Source organism: Electrona antarctica (genome assembly GCF_951216825.1).
Source record: "Electrona antarctica genome assembly, chromosome: 1".
NCBI lineage: Eukaryota > Metazoa > Chordata > Actinopteri > Myctophiformes > Myctophidae > Electrona > Electrona antarctica.
In genome coordinates this window covers 25,092,761-25,111,494 of record NC_136806.1, presented here as the reverse complement: position 1 = coordinate 25,111,494, position 18,734 = coordinate 25,092,761, and the positions used below count along the sequence as shown (strand labels likewise).

The following is an 18,734-nucleotide window of genomic DNA, read 5'->3' as shown; positions in this document are numbered from 1 at the left end:
TATATTGAAAAATGTTATTGTATTTTTTTATGTCCAATGTATTTGTATTTTAGTTGTATTAAAGTTACTATACAGTACGTATAACTAAATGCATTTGAAATTAAATACAAATTATACTTTTCAGGATTTCAATTCAAATATAGAAAAAACAGCAGATCTACAAGCTACACAGAGCACCATTTTATGATCATAATATAATATATATTACTGTTATTCCCTATGTCTGAATAAAGATAAGACCGCTGCACAACCATCGGATGCAATTTCGTTGAAATCTTTATTCAGAAAAACAAAAACAAATAACTGTCCATTTGACCGTTTGTGATCAAAATACAATAACAAAAAAAATACGTGAATCAACATTAGTTCGGTCAGGACATGGAATCAAACTGACAGATGTTTCAAAAATAGGATAAATAAAAGAATAAACTGTGTTCTAAAAATAAGAGAAAGAAAGACTATGCACATCAGCAAAAATAATCGGTGGAGAAGGCTAACAAGAGATCAAAGTGCAATCTCTCTCTGCCGCTAACTTAGAAACGATCACCGACGATCGGGTCCACAGTCCGTCCATTGATTATTGATGAGCGTTCTTTTACAGCAACAAAACCTCATACATGTCAAAAAGAGAGTGAGTCGGTCGGTATATACAGACACCATTTTATGCCCTTTAAAGTTTTTTTTTTTTCTTTTTTGTTTTCTATAAGAATTCAACATTTATCATAAAACATTCCCCATTCCACTTGGTTCTCAGTTTCACGCAGTTGGAAACTGAATCTTGGGACAGGTTCATTCAGAATGCACATGTAAGTGTATGAGCCGAACACGGGTAAACATGCTTCAGTGTCCTGAGACACAAAGAAAGGTCATCTATGGTTACTAGTGCTGTACAGGGAGGGGGCCCTGACCCCTGAGCCCCCCCAAGCCTTTGTACAGCCGAGTCTAAATGGTTAAAGCCAGATTTACACTTTGTCGTACGGCAGCGCCGTGCACCGGACATAGCAGATCGACGAGCTCGCTGTGAGCTTGTAGATCTGCTACTTTAGGTGTGCGACACCGTCGTATGACGGAGTATAAACTATAGCATAAGAAGGCAGCCAAGTCAGTCAATTTATAAATAAACACAGACTCAATTTGTTTGACATGCAGCATATTTTTTTTTGCTTGATTGTTGGAATTATTTAGTAATTTTATTTTCCCTCTTTTTATATATTCCTTTTTTTCCTTTTTTTTTTTGCTTGATTTCAGTTGTGTTTAACAGCAAAGTAGCACATGACACGACCCCCAGTTCAACTGGAAGCAGGGTCCACAATCTCGCACGACTCGCAGAAAGGTTGACAGGGCCCTGAACCGAGCAGATGAAACATTACACAATGCTGAGATCGGAAACGGACTCCATTCCTATCTGAAAACATTGGAAATGCTTGAACCCGGCACTGAACACACCCCAGTTGTACAGACTACAGAGTGTCTCCTGGCTACGGAGAGCACTGAGCCTCCTGGGTGCGTTTGGGGGAAGGAGCGGCACAGAGTTCATCCTTGGGGTTCATCTGTAATTATCAGTGTGTCAAACATCGAAATGACCATCTTAAACATCATCATCAGGGGCAATTTACAAAAACAGGAGCAGGGTAGTCAAATTGAAATCAAACAAACGGCAAGTTAAATAAACGTCCCATTTTCCATCCACACATTCGTAAACAACCACCAAGGGCCTTGTTACAGAAATCAAAACAGTGGGCAAGTAACAGGAGTAGGTTGGATGGAGTACAGACGTGGCCGTATACAGAGAGAAGAGGCAGAGGAGGAGTTCAACACAGAGGATTTGAAAAAAAAGAAAAGAAGAAAATAATGTAAACGTCTTTCTTGTCTGGAGGATTCAATCCCATCAAGAACCGACCTACAATAATAAACGCTCCATCAAACACAATCCAGAGGTCGACAATCGGGACCACCTGCGGTTGCAGAGAATTGCGCTAATCCATAATCCATATTAGGTAACCCAGCGTGTTCCCTCTCTGCCCATGGACTGGTGTCCTTTCAGTTCTGGGAGGCTGGGGGACGAGGAGGCACCTGACGTGACATCCCACTGCCATGAAAAGCTCCCTGGGTATCGGAGCACAGAATGGCAGGTGTACCACAACGAGTAAGCCTGTTTGTGTGTATGTTTTTGTTTAGTGACTTTGACTATGTGCTTCTGTGCATATTACACTTCTGCCTCATGTACTGTATGTGAATGTTTACCTTGTGTGTGTGTGTGTGTGTGTGTGTGTGTGTGTGTGTGTGTGTGTGTGTGTGTCTGTGTTGTATGTGTCTGTTCGTCCGTACACCCCTCTCCATCATGTTGTATGAGTGTGTACACATTCTCACTGGGTGAGCATGTACGGTACGGGTGTACTGCATAATGAACATGTTTTTACGTAATGGATCCACACCAACCTTTTCCATGCGTCCACCACTAATGCATCTCAGAGTTGAGTTTGTCCTGGAAGATGTACAGGTTGTTGGTGGCGGCGATGGCGATGATGTTCTCCGTGGGGTGCCAGGCCGTGTGCAGGATCTTCTTGGTGAAGTCCAGGCTGTCCACGCTGATGTCGTCCTTCCGCCGCTTCCCGCCGGTGCCGCAGACCCTCCGAGGCTTGAGCACGGCCCGCGGTTTGCTGCTCTCGCGCGACGCCTCCAGTGTCACGTCCCGCTTGGTGTTGCGGTCGAACATGCGGAAGAAGTTGTTGTAGGCCCCCGTCATGATGACGCTGGGCCACGGGACGGTGGGTGGGTGCAGAGGAGCGGGGGGGAAGGAAAAGGAGAATAATTAAAGAGGAGGAGGGGAAAGGACAAAATATTCATCTCATGCAATCAGTCACACCAAATCACATTACTTTGCATTGTGCCACACCACTTCACATCACATCACATCACTACGTCATGTCATAATATCATATTACACACCACTCCACTCCATTACATCAAATTCACATTCTGTTACACATACACACATCAACGACAGAATAAGCTACAGACACACATACTGTACATACACTATACAGTATGTGTACATATTAATACATATATTAATACATGTGCGCACGCACGCACGCACGCACGCACAGAAAGGACGCAAGTTAACAAGACCGTATCACATCACTTTCCACACACGCCAATGAACACATAGGCACATTCTGTCACACACAGAAACACACATGCGTGCTTACCTGTCTGATCCATTCCATGCGCACTCAAACTTGTCAAAGATGCAGTCGTTCTCATAGAGAGAACACAACTTACTGCGGAGGTAATCATGTACCTGGAGGAACACACACACACACACACACACACACACACACACACACACACACACACAGACACACACACACACACACACACACACACACACACACACACACACACACACACACACACACACACACACACAGGCTGTTTGTCGCAAATAAAAACCTTGGAGCATTTAAAAAGTGAGTTGCAAAGACCTTGTGTTTACATAAGTGGTGAAAATGGAGAGGAGAGCTATAGGATCAAGGCTGTGGGCTAACGGAAAGTCGGCAACAAGGGAGAGATGGACCATTTGTCGGATGCTCTGTTGTTGGGAACACAGAACACGTACAGGGGCAGAGTTGCAGAGAGAGAGAGGTCATCTAATACCTGAGAGAGTGTGTCGCCCAAAGATCTAAATGTAAGTGTAAAGAAGGCTTTCATATCATACTTGCCAGCCTTAGTCCGAACCAATACCACCGCAAGTTAGACAATATAAAAGCCATCTTGGGAATCTCGGTCTCTCGCTAAGATCTGTCACAGAGACTTTAACTACCTTTAACTAACCCGGATATAGCTTCAGTTTCATTCCTGCCCGGACGCCATCACATGACCACTTTTACAAACACTGCAGGCCACAAATTTGCTGCCAAAATCAACACTAGGGTGGAAATCTGCGCATGGAAACCACCTCCCGGCCACTAATTATAATTGTATTAACATACTCAGATTGGTTAAAATAACATATATTCGTATGAGTCCCGGATTGGAGATACTTTTAACTCACAGACAGACATAAACGTATTAAAATTGATCATACTGTAAAGCACTCTCAGGCCTGAATTCAAATTGCAAGCTATAAATAGAAGCGTGTGTTATATTAATACATGTGCGCGTGTGCACGCACGCACGCACGCACGCACGCACACACACACACACACACATTTGAAATGTTTATTTATGTCCACATAATGAGAAGTACAGGAATACCTTGTACAAAGGACATAAACACTGCCAGTGCAGTTTGACAGTGGGAGAGCAGCCAGTTACAACGTGCATGGACGGCAAAGCATCGTTACATACAGTACAGCTGACATGTCGGACACAAGGCAGCAGACATAAATCATGGATAAAGGAAACAACGTCTCCTCCAAATTGAGCGGCTTCCTATAATGGCTGAAACTGAGCAGTACCTCGCTAACTGCTTGGCTCTCCTTTTGGAAAGGCCGGCCATTTGTAAGCCCCTCCCTCACAACCAACTTATGCACATGCCCTAGGCTGCCAAAGATAAAAACTAAAAGTTTACATCTTAAGCCTAGCTGTGAGATGGTCTGCACTAGCTGCTGATACTTCAGCACTTTGGTTAGAAAGGCTTCTTCCAGGCTATAGTCAAAGGTACAGCCGACCTCGAGAATGAACACCTCTATGGTTTTCATTTACAACAATGACATCAGGGGTGTTAGCTGAAATGTTAGAGAACACAGAATCATCATTACACAGGTTAAACATCCTCGGCTTCACAGTAGAATGCTTATAAAGCATGATGGAGGACCTGAAAATGGAAGAGATGTCTTTCGATATCAAATCCACTATTCTGTCATGCCTACTTATGTAAAGGCCCCTGTACACACACACACACACACACACACACACACACACACACACACACACACACACACACACACACACACACACACACACACACACACACAGAAAGGACGCAAGTTAACAAGACTGTATCACATCACCTCCCTGAAGGCCATGCTAATAAGATATCAGTCATCAGTAATATGAAGGCAGGCAATACATTTTTAATCAAAACCGCTTCACCATATCATAGCTGCTGAGGAGGGTAACCGCTCATGCACACATGTGCACTACACACACACTCACACAGGCACACACACACACGCACACACACACGCACACACACACACACACTAACACAAACATAAATTCACACTAATAATGCCCTTTCCTCCGACCTGCTTGTGTCAGCACTGCTAGGTGATGCAAGAGGTTGAAATCTACACAATTATATCTTCATTTGGTCACAGCCATAGCCGCCCCTTCCCCCCACATTAGCCTCAGTATTTAAATTTTTGCATAAAGTCAGCAGTCAACAGTCTCTACTTGATTAATATACGGTCAAGCTGAGGTCGCTTCATGGCTGTATATCAGGAAAACGATGGCATGTGCGTTTTCCCACGTGGGTCTTTCACATCGGGGGAAATGACATGGTGTCAGCTTGTGTAGGATATACAGCCTTTCAGCTTGTGTAGGATATACAGCCTCTCCAGCGTCCACGGTTTTCTTTAATTTAGTGCTTCATACTTCTTTCCCCCTCCCCGCGGCTCAATCCGCCAATTTGATTTAAGCCTTTTCATGCCCAAGAGAAATACAATCGTAAACTTAGCTAAAATAGTGTGGCGTCTCGCTCTCCACCTCTCTTTTTCCACACCATTCTATCCCCCGTTCCTAACTCCATCCAGAAGCGTAGCATCCATTGGGCCACTCGGGCACAGGCCCAGTCAATTGAGATCCTGCCCAGTCTAGCTTCTGAAAGACGGGGGCGAAACAAATAAGAAAAACAGCAAAAGATACAATGGCAGTAAGTAACCTCGCGTCACCAGACTTTCCACCTCTGTGCATGCAAATTTCTGTTGTAGCCAACCACAGCAAGCCGCCTTTGTTTTAAATGGCCGAGTCGGCAAAACCGGTTTCACCTATTGGCCGGAGTTGCGTGTACCTCCCTCTCCCTCTGCTCCGCTAGCAATGCTAACTGACCCAGTCAAAAATGTCTCCATCCCATCGCCTCCGGCTCTCTCTGCTCCCAAATCTTCTCTCCACCAAACCCTCTTCTGTTTATTCCTCGTCTTCCCATTCTCCTTCTCCCCTGTCCGTCACACTGTCTAATCCCATCCCTCCCTCTCCCCCCCCCCCCACCCTCCCACCCTGACTTCCTCCTATCCTTGCTGCATTGCAGATCTGGATGTCGGGCTGTGTAAGGTATCCCTCCCTCCAGCTTCACTTTATGAGTGGAGGCTCAGCATCTATAAATAGCACTCAGCGTCCCACTCCTAGCCTCTCACACATCAAGCATGGGTCCATTTTTAAACGCTCAAGTTAAATTAACACTCAGGATTTTATGTGCACAGGCACGCACACGCACGCACATGCACACGCACGCACATGCCCATATCATATACTTTATGTGTGCACGTGTGCACAGGCATGCACACGCACGCACATGCCCATATCATATACTTTATGCCAGAGGTTGGAATACTAATCACATATCGGTGAAGAACCTTTCCTAAACTGGTGCAGCTGATATTGCTTATTGTAAATGCATGGAGTTGACACACTACACTCATGTTGGAAGATGAATGATAGCTGTGTGGAGAAAATGCTCTTTTGATCGGCTTAGAGGACAATAGAAGGATTATCAGAAGACATATATCCTTTCTTGCTAACATGCAATGTACAATACATATACACACACATGCTTAATCTCACATCCCACACATTCTGTAACATTCTGTTACACATAGACACATCAATTAATACAAATGCACATTCTCTTGCATGCAGACTGACAGAATATGCCACAGACGCACACACACACACACACACACACACACACACACACACACACACACACACACACACACACACACACACACACACACACACACACATTCATATTTACTGTACGCAAGTAAATATTCTGATGTTCTGCCATAGCATATTGTAGCTGTTTCTAAACTAATGGACTAGTGGACTGTATTTTTCTGGCATGAATTCAATCCAATTGTCCTTAAAAGCCTTCGGGAACCACCAACATGGTGACTCTGGGACACCACCTCTCCGTTACGCGATCACAATGTCTGCAAACAATGGCCCTTTCAAAGAGGCCCAACTAACCCACTGACTGTGAACACTGACTGCGTCTCACGTACCATTCACACGCACAAACCCAGACGAGTCAGCGAATCAGAGGATTACTCAGCATGTGTTAAGAATTGGCCCTGCTCATAGGAAATGAGGTGAATCCAACACGCTCACTGGAGATACAGCCCATCCACAGAAACACCAGCAATATGAGATTCATGCAAAAGTTGTAGTGTGAAATGTATTTCAGCACACTTCAACACAAACATTTATGGAGGAATGGCCTGAAAATGACCGAGGGAAGCGCAAGACTGCAGGTATTTCTTGTAATTTACTGAGACAGGCCGCACGAGCACACACAAACACAAACACAAACACGCACACATATACAGTATACAGACACACACGTGGGTTATCCAACCTGGTACGTCTCCAGGGGCTTGCTCTCCATGTTGAGATCCCAGACCTTGGCGGTCAGGTAGTCCCTGGTCAGCAGGTAGCGTCCGCTGTGGCTGAACTTCACGTCCGACACGGAGGAGATGATCTCTGAGAAGAAGGAGCGAGCACTGGGGTCCTCTGGCTCCTCGAACACTGGAGAGGAGGGATAAGAGCATGAGAGGGGTGTTCCATGATATGCTGTGGAGAAGGGGCGGCCATTGCTGAATGGGTAAGAGAGCCCACCTGGGAGGCAGAAGGTCCCAGGTTCGATTACCGGCCCCGGCAACGTGTCGAGGCGTCCCTGAGCAAGACATTTAAACCCGAACCACTTGAGAAGCACTCAGATGGGTGAAGCTGAAAGCTGAATTTCCCCCGTGGGATGAAATAGCTCCAATTAGTGATATAAGTCTTATATATAGAGATCTTATATGATACTTACATATTTATATTTAGATATTATATATACTACATATTTTCCCACACTATATTATAGTCATTTATGATGTGAAACAACGCTTCTGATGTTACGAGTGTATATCATCATCATCACCTTTATTTCAGGAGTACAATTGAGGGCAAGCCCTCATTTCCAATGTAGCCGAGGTTACAACACAATACAAATCAAAATGGGAGAAATACAGTACATAGAAGACCTCGCACTATAATAATATGAAAATGATCTCACATCAGAACAATATGGATTTCGGTTCAAAATTGGTGAAGTTTCCCTTTAACTCTGACAGCACGAATACAACTAAATAGAGCCGTGAGAGTGGACTCACGTTTGGAGTGCCTGTCACATAGCGCTGCCTCTCGCATGTCACAGAGGGAATGGACTCACGTTTGGAGTGCCTGTCACATAGCGCTGCCTCTCGCATGTCACAGAGGGAATGGACTCACGTTTGGAGTGCCTGTCACATAGCGCTGCCTCTCGCATGTCACAGAGGGAATGGACTCACGTTTGGAGTGCCTGTCACATAGCGCTGCCTCTCGCATGTCACAGAGGGAATGGACTCACGTTTGGAGTGCCTGTCACATAGCGCTGCCTCTCGCATGTCACAGAGGGAATGGACTCACGTTTGGAGTGCCTGTCACATAGCGCTGCCTCTCGCATGTCACAGAGGGAATGGACTCACGTTTGGAGTGCCTGTCACATAGCGCTGCCTCTCGCATGTCACAGAGGGAATGGACTCACGTTTGGAGTGCCTGTCACATAGCGCTGCCTCTCGCATGTCACAGAGGGAATGGACTCACGTTTGGAGTGCCTGTCACATAGCGCTGCCTCTCGCATGTCACAGAGGGAATGGACTCACGTTTGGAGTGCCTGTCACATAGTGCTGCCTCTCGCATGTCACAGAGGGAATGGACTCACATTTGGAGTGCCTGTCACATAGCGCTGCCTCTCGCATGTCACAGAGGGAATGGACTCACGTTTGGAGTGCCTGTCACATAGCGCTGCCTCTCGCATGTCACAGAGGGAATGGACTCACGTTTGGAGTGCCTGTCACATAGCGCTGCCTCTCGCATGTCACAGAGGCGCAGGGTGCCTTTACTGCTGCTGTACACCAACAGGTTACAATGGTGAGGGTGGAACTCTGCTGCTGTGATCACCTCCGTCAGATCCTCCATGTTGGCTGGTTTGATGTCAACAATGTCTGGGGGTTGCATCGCTCAGGGAAAAAACACAAAATGAAGCCACCGTCCCCTACGAGCCGTAGCTACAGTATAGACTAGAGCAGGGGTGCCCACACATGTATGACGTGAGATCTACTTTCAAAATGACCAGCTCAACAAGATCTACCCACTGAAAAAATAAGTGTACCATTGCTGAAAATAGTTTAAATATATAATGTACCTGGGGGGGGCTTTGGAATAGGGAGGGGAGAGAAATTATGATTGCAGTTTCTGCTGTCAAAATATGTCCCCCCTGTATTTAACTTAAACGCCCAATGCATTCTCAATGGCAATAGCACAAACTTTGGCATGCTACTAGTCCTACATACTTACACCTAGAAACCCCATTCAAACCTATTTAGGTTCATCTTACGGTGGACATGTTTGGCTGAAAAGAAATCTTTGAAATGTTTCATAGTTTTAGAAATATAGTGCTTTCAAATTTGAGAAATTCACAATGGGGCTCAATGGCAGATATTGGCACGTCAAAAAAGCACTTTCACCTAGAAACTCCATTCATACTTTTTATAATTCAGCTTACTGTGGAGACACATGCTGGAACCTTTTACTTTGAAATGATTTGTAGTTTCGGAGTTATTTAACTTAAACGCCCAATGCATTCTCAATGGCAATAGCACAAACTTTGGCATGCTACTAGTCCTACATCAGGGGTGCCCACACATTTATGACATGAGATCTACTTTCAAAATGACCAGCTCAACAAGATCTACCCACTGAAAAAATAAGTGTACCATTGCTGAAAATAGTTTAAATATATAATGTACCTGGGGGGTCTTTGGAATAGGGAGGGGGGAGAAATTATGACAGGCAGTTTCTGCTGTCAAAATATGTCCCCCCTGTATTTAACTTAAACGCCCAATGCATTCTCAATGGCAATAGCACAAACTTTGGCATGCTACTAGTCCTACATACTTACACCTAGAAACCCCATTCAAACCTATTTAGGTTCATCTAACGGTGGACATGTTTGCCTGAAAATAAATCTTTCATAGTTTTAGAAATATAGGTCCTCATTCACAAAGGAGAAATACGCCACAGTGTAACTGATGCGTAAACATGATGCGTCTAGATATCGGAAAATCCGTCCGATCAAGCTACGGTTAAGTCCCGTGTTATTCAGGGAACCATGGTTAATGGTTAAATGGTCACTTAATTTGTGCGGATCGGCGAGTGTATCCTTTCCGCATTTTTTCCAAGCGATTCGCCTGGTGTCGCCTGGTTTGATGGAACATCCACGACCATATAAGGCAACAGGAAATATCGAAATACGTCATCATAGACTGCACAGAGGATTCCCAAGTTTTAAATTATATACAACAGCCGCGATGAGCTTGTAGAGCAGTTAATTTTGACAGGCGGGTCTGCACGGACAGAACTTCAAGCAAACAGCGCGAGTTATATGTATATAATTATAAACGAAACTTGCCAACTTGGCACGCATTGCTTCACTCCTTGTTAAATGTCAGAACGTTAATAAGTTAACTGATGTTACAGTTACTTTCACATAATGAGAAAGAAGTTAATTTGTAGATTTTGTACTGTTCACCACACGACCAAATGCTATATTAAAACTCGGCAATGATAAAAGGCCCTATTGATTAGTCTACTGCGGTGATTGATTCCCTGCCCTGCACTGTCGGATTTGGAAAGCAAATATATGGACATGCATGGACACAGGACATATTTTCTTTCTTTTTTTTCTTGTGGGATTTGGACTAAAGGCTATATTTCATCCGATCCAACTACGTTGTATGTTTCCTCAGCTGCAGGTAAGAGTTGGCTATTCTGTGTGGCGTCCGCATGTGATCAATATACATTATTATAAATTAATACCACGACGCAAATGGAGGCAGATAGGTGCTTGCAGCAAAGGCATTTAGGCCTATGTGAAACTTGAATTGGCTGAGTCTCTGTCAACATGCTGATCAGCGAGTTACAGTGGTAATAATAATCATCATCAACAGCCTTTCTTGTCTGTCTGTCCGTCATGTTTGTGAACAAGCGCGAGTGGAGGTGAGCTGGCTTAAAACTATGATATGACTGGCCGACTTTCAAACACGCTGATGCCATTCATTCAAATAGGCTAATGTGGTCTTCTATTTTTTATATAGGGCTAATTTCCCCCCCCCCCCCTCCCCCCCCCCCCACACACACACACACACCGACAGTCAGACTGACTCAAAGGAGCTCCATAACGAAACAATTTAAATAGGCCTATACTGCAGACATTACTACACTAAACAACGTTGGATTCGTACAGTGCAGAATGCAGATAAGTGTATGTTCTTATTATAATTGTGAGTTTGTTTTTTAACATGCAGCGCGAGTCTGCGAGAGCCGATCTACAAGCTCACAGTCACAACGCGTTGTACTGCGACTAGAAGGCTGCCGAGTGAGCAGCCCCAATCGCGCATGTTAGAAATATCCTAATAAATAAATAAAAAGGTGTCGGGCTTGGGGGCAGTTTCTGTATGGGACTCTAGGCTAACTTGCCTCTAGAATGCATGCATATAGGCATACAAGTGATACTTGGCTTTTATATAGGCTATAATTTTTTGATGTGCTGACCAATGTTGGGGACACATGCCTACATATTTTATCTGAGGTTTGGGGACTTTTAATTGATTCAGCATGAAGACTAAAGCCTTCTTAATAAATCTACGCATGCCGTACACGACCATGAGAGCTGGCGCAGCATTCTCGAGGGTATGCGCATGCATAAAGGGAGTGGCAAGTCGAGTGGCAAAGTGAGTTTAATGTCGTTTAATGCAATCAGATTCTGTTTGTATGTATGGGGCTGTCAAGGCCAGAAAGTCGTTTTTTGTGCCACTCAGTAGGCGTTCCCGCATAACTTCCGGATATGATGATGATGTCACACGCATACCCTCTATATTGCTGGTCCTACCCCCCCCCCCACTGGAGCCGTAACTGTATAACACCACTAACACCCCACCCCCTTCAGAGTGTAGCTGTACCAACGGTTGCAGAGTCACTGCCTGTCCGTCTCCCCTGGAACCTCAGCTCTTCACACTCCTACCCTTCTGTACAGTAGTCTTTAACGCATACATAAAAGATAATTGATATTGGTATTTTGACGGCCAATTGTCGATTCATTAATCCATCCATTAATCATTCATCATTCATTTACATGATTTTGTTGCTGTTGTTTTGTTTTACAAATGATGTTTTGTGAAAGAAACTAAATCAGGTGGAACAGCACAAGTATTCATTTGAAAAAGAAATATGAGCAGTGCATGTAAATGTTTACATAACCCATCGCGTGTGAATTATTTACAGCTGAAAGTAAAACACAACCAATGAGAATGTATCTTTAGGGGGCTGTCAGTAGAAATCAATTCCGTATTCAGATCAATTGTAACGACATAAATCGTCCGTAGGCCAGAGATGGAACTATATTGTGTCATATTCAACTGGATTAGCACCCAGAAAAAGGTTGAAATATTTATGACAGCCTGTGAATTATTCATTATGCTACAGTTTTACTCCTTGGGAATACTACTCCCCTCCCCCATCAATATCTGTCTTTGTGCATGCCTGTGTACAAGTCAACACTGGCACAATGGGACTGGAAAGGTTTCATTTACATGATGTTCAGACTAGCAGCCTAAATGTGACTTTTGGCCTATTCACATTGGGATCACATTGGTCTGAAGTCTGAACAGAACAAAAAAATAACCGACTATGAAACTACCCACCAACGCAGAGGTCGTGGGATACCATTGTACGACAGAGATACATGACGCATGTCATGGTCTATCTATGTTGTTACATAGATAGACCATGTAGATAGACCACACACACACAATTGTGTGTGTGTGTGTGTGTGTGTGTGTGTGTGTGTGTGTGTGTGTGTGTGTGTGTGTGTGTGGCGTGAGTGCGTGCATCAGCATGTATTTGCATGTGGATACCGGATATTAGTGTTCCTGGTGTTTATAATTGTATACAGTACATCTGCATACTGTATGTTGCATCGATAATATTTGTGCATATGCATGTATGCAAACAATGGGTCCATCATAGTTTGCAGTGTATGTATTATGTATGAATCTCCATCACCGCCCACATCCCTCATTGTCACAATTACAATTTAGGCATTTAGCACACGCTTTTACCTAGAGTGACAAGATCAGAGTAAATGGCATGCCATGAACCCTAGTCAACAAGCGATAAATGCAGTGTGAAGGAAATGTTCTCACTTTCATAATATGATATATTAAACATAATATCATTATTGCTGAGCGACAGTTGTCGAAATGGTTGTAAAGTATGTATGACAAAGCATAAATAATTTGCCTTACAATTTGCCCTATTTACCCTCCAGGGTTCTATACTAGGGCCGCTCCTGTTTTCAAGATGCACTACACGACTTTCACTGAAAGTTGGCCCCAGAATAAGGATGATATGATATGGGGTTCTAGCCTGGCGTTGGCGTAGCAAGACGAATCTGCCGAATCTGCGCTGCTCTGAATGGTTGTAGGTCTAACCAATAGGGTCCATTTGAATCTTTTTGTAACCGCCCCTTGGAAAGAAATGGAACACTGAGAAGGACGAGACTAATATCCACGCAGTGATATTGTCTGGCTACGTGAGGCTAATGGGGTTCAAGAACACAAAGGATACTGAAGCTGCGATCAGTAATGCCCAGGTGCCAGAGGTTGATCCTCAGGTCATCTGCTGACATGTAGGTCTCACAGTCAGAGTTGACAGAGATGGAGTTGACGTGGTAGGTGTGGGCATTGGCAAACACCCGCCGTGGGCTCACCTCCACCATCAGGTCCATCGGCATCAACACTGGCACCTTGGAGAGGAGATGCAGGGAGAGCGGCACCGTGAAGTGTAAGTAAGATATGAAAGAAAGTGACATGGTAAAACTCTGATAGACTGCCATTGCAATGTTTTATAATATCAAAGATGAATTATATATGAGTCTGAGATACAACAGGCAGAGGAACATTTTAGAAGATAGACTTGCAATGAGACAAAGGAGGGTGAGAGGCTAAGATTAAATTCATATTTTTTCCCACTAACATCAATAATACATAAAGACCAAATGTAATGTTCACAGGAGGATGTACTGTATGTAGAAATGAAGACATTTACGCGCGTGCGCACACACACACACACACACACACACACACACACACACACACACACACACACACACACACACACACACACACACACACACACACACACACACACACACACACACACACACACACACACACACACGCCTATGTGCCAGTGACCCAGTTATGCACATGCACGCACACACATCTGTACCCACTGACCTACTTCTGCTGTGTAACTTACTGTGGGTGTGTGATGATTGAGCCTACTGTAAAGAGGTGTTGAGGACGGACAGACAAGACAGACAGACAGACAGACAGACAGACAGACAGACAGACAGACAGACAGACAGACAGACAGACAGACAGACAGACAGACAGACAGACAGACAGACAGACAGACCTGTAGGGAGGTGACAGTGCTGATGTCCTTGATGCGCCCCTCCTCATCCTTCAGGTTGTATCCTTCTGGCCTCTTGTCTCTCTCACTCACCTTCCACAGCTTAATGGTCTTATCTGAGACACAACAGTCATCCGGTCACATAAATGTTACGCTGACATTGTACGGAATACAGATACAGCCATATCTCATGTAATCTGCAACTGCGGCCCTATACAGTAACATACAGAGTGTAGAAAAGAATGATGTACTTTATAAGCACTTGCTAATCATAATGTCCGACTAATGCCTTGTACCAACACGTCTATGAATGGATGAGTATGTTTTGTCTCCAAAGCGCTTTGTTTGGAACCATTCATATTAAATACATGTCGTCAGATAAAAAGGCAAACATGGTCTTCTGTGTCCAAGAAATGCATCTACATCAATATAGTAGATATTAGTAGGTGACCCAAAGGGGTTATCCACTATTGCCTCAATAAGCTCAGTATGCTAAAAGTCAACCATAATAGTATACTGCAGGATTATTAGAAATAAACGATATCTGTAACAACAGGCTGGTGTTGAATAATTTAACAGCAGTAGACATTTCAGTAGTGGAATTTGCTGCTGACGCATGGTCGTACATTTTTCTTGGCCTCAATCATAAATGATACTGTACTTATAAAAATCAATACTGGTGTGCTCAAAGACCATCTGTAGTTTAAGATTTGTCTGTGGAGCCTTAAACTTAAAATGTGCATTGATTACAGGGGTTCACACCGTTCACTCCTGCTAACGTTTATAATAAATGCACTAAAGCTGACTATTTTAACTTATGAAAATGTAACAATACAGTGCATTATGTAATAATCAACCAAAATGGATGTCTTCTTCTATACAATGAAATGAAATGAAATGATTACTATATTTACCCAGGGTATCTGGGCTAAGCTCAAGAACTTGTTTCCAGCCAGGCCCTGCTCATAGAACACATTTAATCGTAGTGGTTCAATGCCTTGTTCAAGGGCACTATACAAGTTATAGTTTTAACAATTAAGCTAAATAATACCTCCCAAATATTAAATTACGCCAGCATTATTAGTTGCCTCTGATCTGAATCTAAATAGCCACAAAAAGCAGCTACAATATCAGGAGGCCCAAATGCAGACAAAGCAAGGTTTATAAACAAATGTTTATAAAGAACAAAAGACAAGCCTAAAATAGGGCAGGCAAAAACAAGAATCCCAATACAGATACAGAAATGGGATCCAGACTAAGGAGGAGCAAAACATGTAGCCTAACTCTCACTGCTATGACAACTAACTGTTCACACAGGTATACATAGAAAAGTATAAGTAGAAAAGGACTAACTAGGCACAGGTGAACTCAACTAGACAATGAACACAGGGATAGGCTAGCCACTGGACTAACAGGCACAGGTGAACTCAACTAGACAATGAACACAGGGATAGGCTAGCCACTGGACTAACAGGCACAGGTGAACTCAACTAGACAATGAACACAGGGATAGGCTAGCCACTGGACTAACAGGCACAGGTGAACTCAACTAGACAATGAACACAGGGATAGGCTAGCCACTGGACTAACAGGCACAGGTGAACTCAACTAGACAATGAACACAGGGATAGGCTAGCCACTGGACTAACAGGCACAGGTGAACTCAACTAGACAATGAACACAGGGATAGGCTAGCCACTGGACTAACAGGCACAGGTGACTATAGAGATAAGACAGGTAACAGGTATATGAGCCTAATGAGAGGAGCAGTAGCACCCAAGCGAAATAAATTACGAATAGATGAATGAAATAAATTAAACTAAATAGCCTTACTTGATAGCCTGATACTTCAAACCCTCTGGGGGGGATTTTAACCTGGCCTGATATGGAAAATAACGCGTGAATGCATCCGGTCACAACTTCCTGTTTGTCTGGATGGGGTTCCTCACCGTTTGTGGAGAGCAGGAAGTGAGCGGCATTCTGCTGAGGCAGCCATCGGATCTTGTTGATTTTCTCCTCGATCTCCAGACTCTTAAGGTAGTCAAACTCCGGCTCATGGCTCTGGAAGGTGCTGTAGACATTGTACTCTCCCTGGGAGAAAGGCTCAGTTTTGCTCTGGTGGTGGAGACAGAGAGAGACAGAGAGAGAGAGAGGGGAGGGAGGATGGAGAGGGACAGAAAAGGGAACGTGTGTTTAATAAGATGATTACATACAAGTATTCTCTATCAGGGGTTGTTGTCTCCACCAGGCCGAAGGCATGGGGAGAGAGTATGTTTTGCACTCCGTCCGTGTGTCCGTCCTTCCTTCCGTCCTTCCGTCCGTCTGTGAACAGCTAATCTCCGGCACCGTTAACCCGGTCGATGCCAAACTTTGCACACACATTCCCTGGATGCCAACGATGAACCTCTGCCCCACATTTTCCAGAACGGCCTGTTATAGCGCCACCATGAGGCAGCTTTTCACATTTGTTACCTAAAACTGCACCGATCTGCGTGAAACGTTGCATGCACACTCCCCAGAGGCCGAGGACAAACCTTTGACCTGCATTTTCCGCATCTGCCTTTTATAGCGCCACCAGGAGGCCGACTCTTGTAAAACACATTTTTTGATATTACTCCTCCAGATTCTGTTCAAAAATCTCACAAATCGTTACACAGTATCTCTATGGTCATGTGCTCAAGTTGGATCTGTCCCATATTTCATATTCCATCCTAATTGGTTATAATTGGCTTTCACAGTTTGCAAGATTGCCCCGTTTTGAACAAAAGCCTCAAATCATGAACGCAGCATGCAATTTACGTGAAATCTTTCACACATTTTCTTACTAGGCTGAGGAATATATCCCACCCTTTTCACATTGGCCTGTTATAGCGCCACCAACAGGTTGATTTTTGCAAAACACATTTTTGGAACAAAATGCCTCAAATCATCCAATTGCCATCAAAGGCGTATGAAGAAATGGCAAACGGTACACATGATCTCTGTAGTCATGTGATCAAGACGAGTCTGTTGGATTTCTCAGATTGGACACTGATTGGCTAAGATTGCCTTCCAAATTTTCAGGAGTGGCCCGTTTTGTACAAAATGCTGCACATGTCCTGCTCATCCAGAATTCTATCCTTAGAGATGCTATGAGTGATCTGGCTCTGCATTTCCTCAACAAAATGAAGAAAATTGTTGCAAAAACAAATAAAAAAAAACATCCTCCTAAACATTTTGCCAAACATCACACACACTCCTATCCTCCTGGTGGAGACCTGTGCCCGGAAGGGCACTTTTTCTAGTTTCAACTGATTTTGACCCAGGGACCACCATCCTTACTAAAAGCAACCTGGGGACTGTCGGGTGGGCTGACCCGACAGTCCCAAAATTGCACTCAAATATGTCCCGCACAAACAGAACAATGTCCGGCAAATCAAAGATATGGATAGAATCACACCTGTGTGAACTGAGCGGTACAACTATACATTTATTGTTATAGTTACTGTACTGTACTGTGCTCTGTACTGCATTGTAGTGTACTGTGCTCTGTACTGTACTTTGATTATTTTTGGAAAGAATCTTCGAGAAACGACAGAGTTACCGTGTGCGTGTGGGGGTACCCGGGCGGGGGGGTCCCCGGAACATCCAGACCCCCAGGAACGCGCCCAGGGCTCGTACTGTAGTGTACTCTGTGCCACTTTACTTTTACTGTTGTACTCTACTAGCCACTTTAGGTGTTGCAGCTGTCCGTTCTCGGACACATAAGAGACAGACACATACACTTACATAGGGACACACATAGCTGCGTAATGGGGCGAAGGCACCTCTAAAAATATGTGACATAATAGCTGGGGAGGAACTCGTACAAATCACCATTTTGTGACTAGTTTTTGAATTTTGGCATGGTGTTAGGTGTGGTATAGGTAGTTATCAAAAAGCTGTGCAAACGAGTTGGGCGCACCCCC

General features: G+C 44.1%; 1 protein-coding gene across 5 annotated transcripts in view; it reads right to left on the bottom strand.

The window, feature by feature from the left end:
* Window positions 1–258: 258 nt before the first annotated feature.
* The window catches only part of LOC306931374 (serine/threonine-protein phosphatase 2A 55 kDa regulatory subunit B gamma isoform), a 52,145-nt gene continuing 33,669 nt past the window's right edge, over window positions 259–18,734 (bottom strand). For 2 of the 5 annotated variants that reach the window (XM_079512750.1, XM_079512752.1), the window contains 7 exons: window positions 16,737–16,902; window positions 14,791–14,903; window positions 13,939–14,116; window positions 9,093–9,257; window positions 7,586–7,755; window positions 3,213–3,304; window positions 259–2,753 (listed from right to left, as the gene is read on the bottom strand). In XM_079512750.1, the coding sequence (XP_079368876.1) occupies window positions 2,459–2,753; window positions 3,213–3,304; window positions 7,586–7,755; window positions 9,093–9,257; window positions 13,939–14,116; window positions 14,791–14,903; window positions 16,737–16,902 (1,179 nt within the window). In that variant the 3' untranslated portion in view covers window positions 259–2,458. The remainder of the gene's footprint in view (window positions 2,754–3,212; window positions 3,305–7,585; window positions 7,756–9,092; window positions 9,258–13,938; window positions 14,117–14,790; window positions 14,904–16,736; window positions 16,903–18,734) is intronic. The other 3 variants (XM_079512753.1, XM_079512754.1, XM_079512751.1) reach the window with 2 other exon arrangements.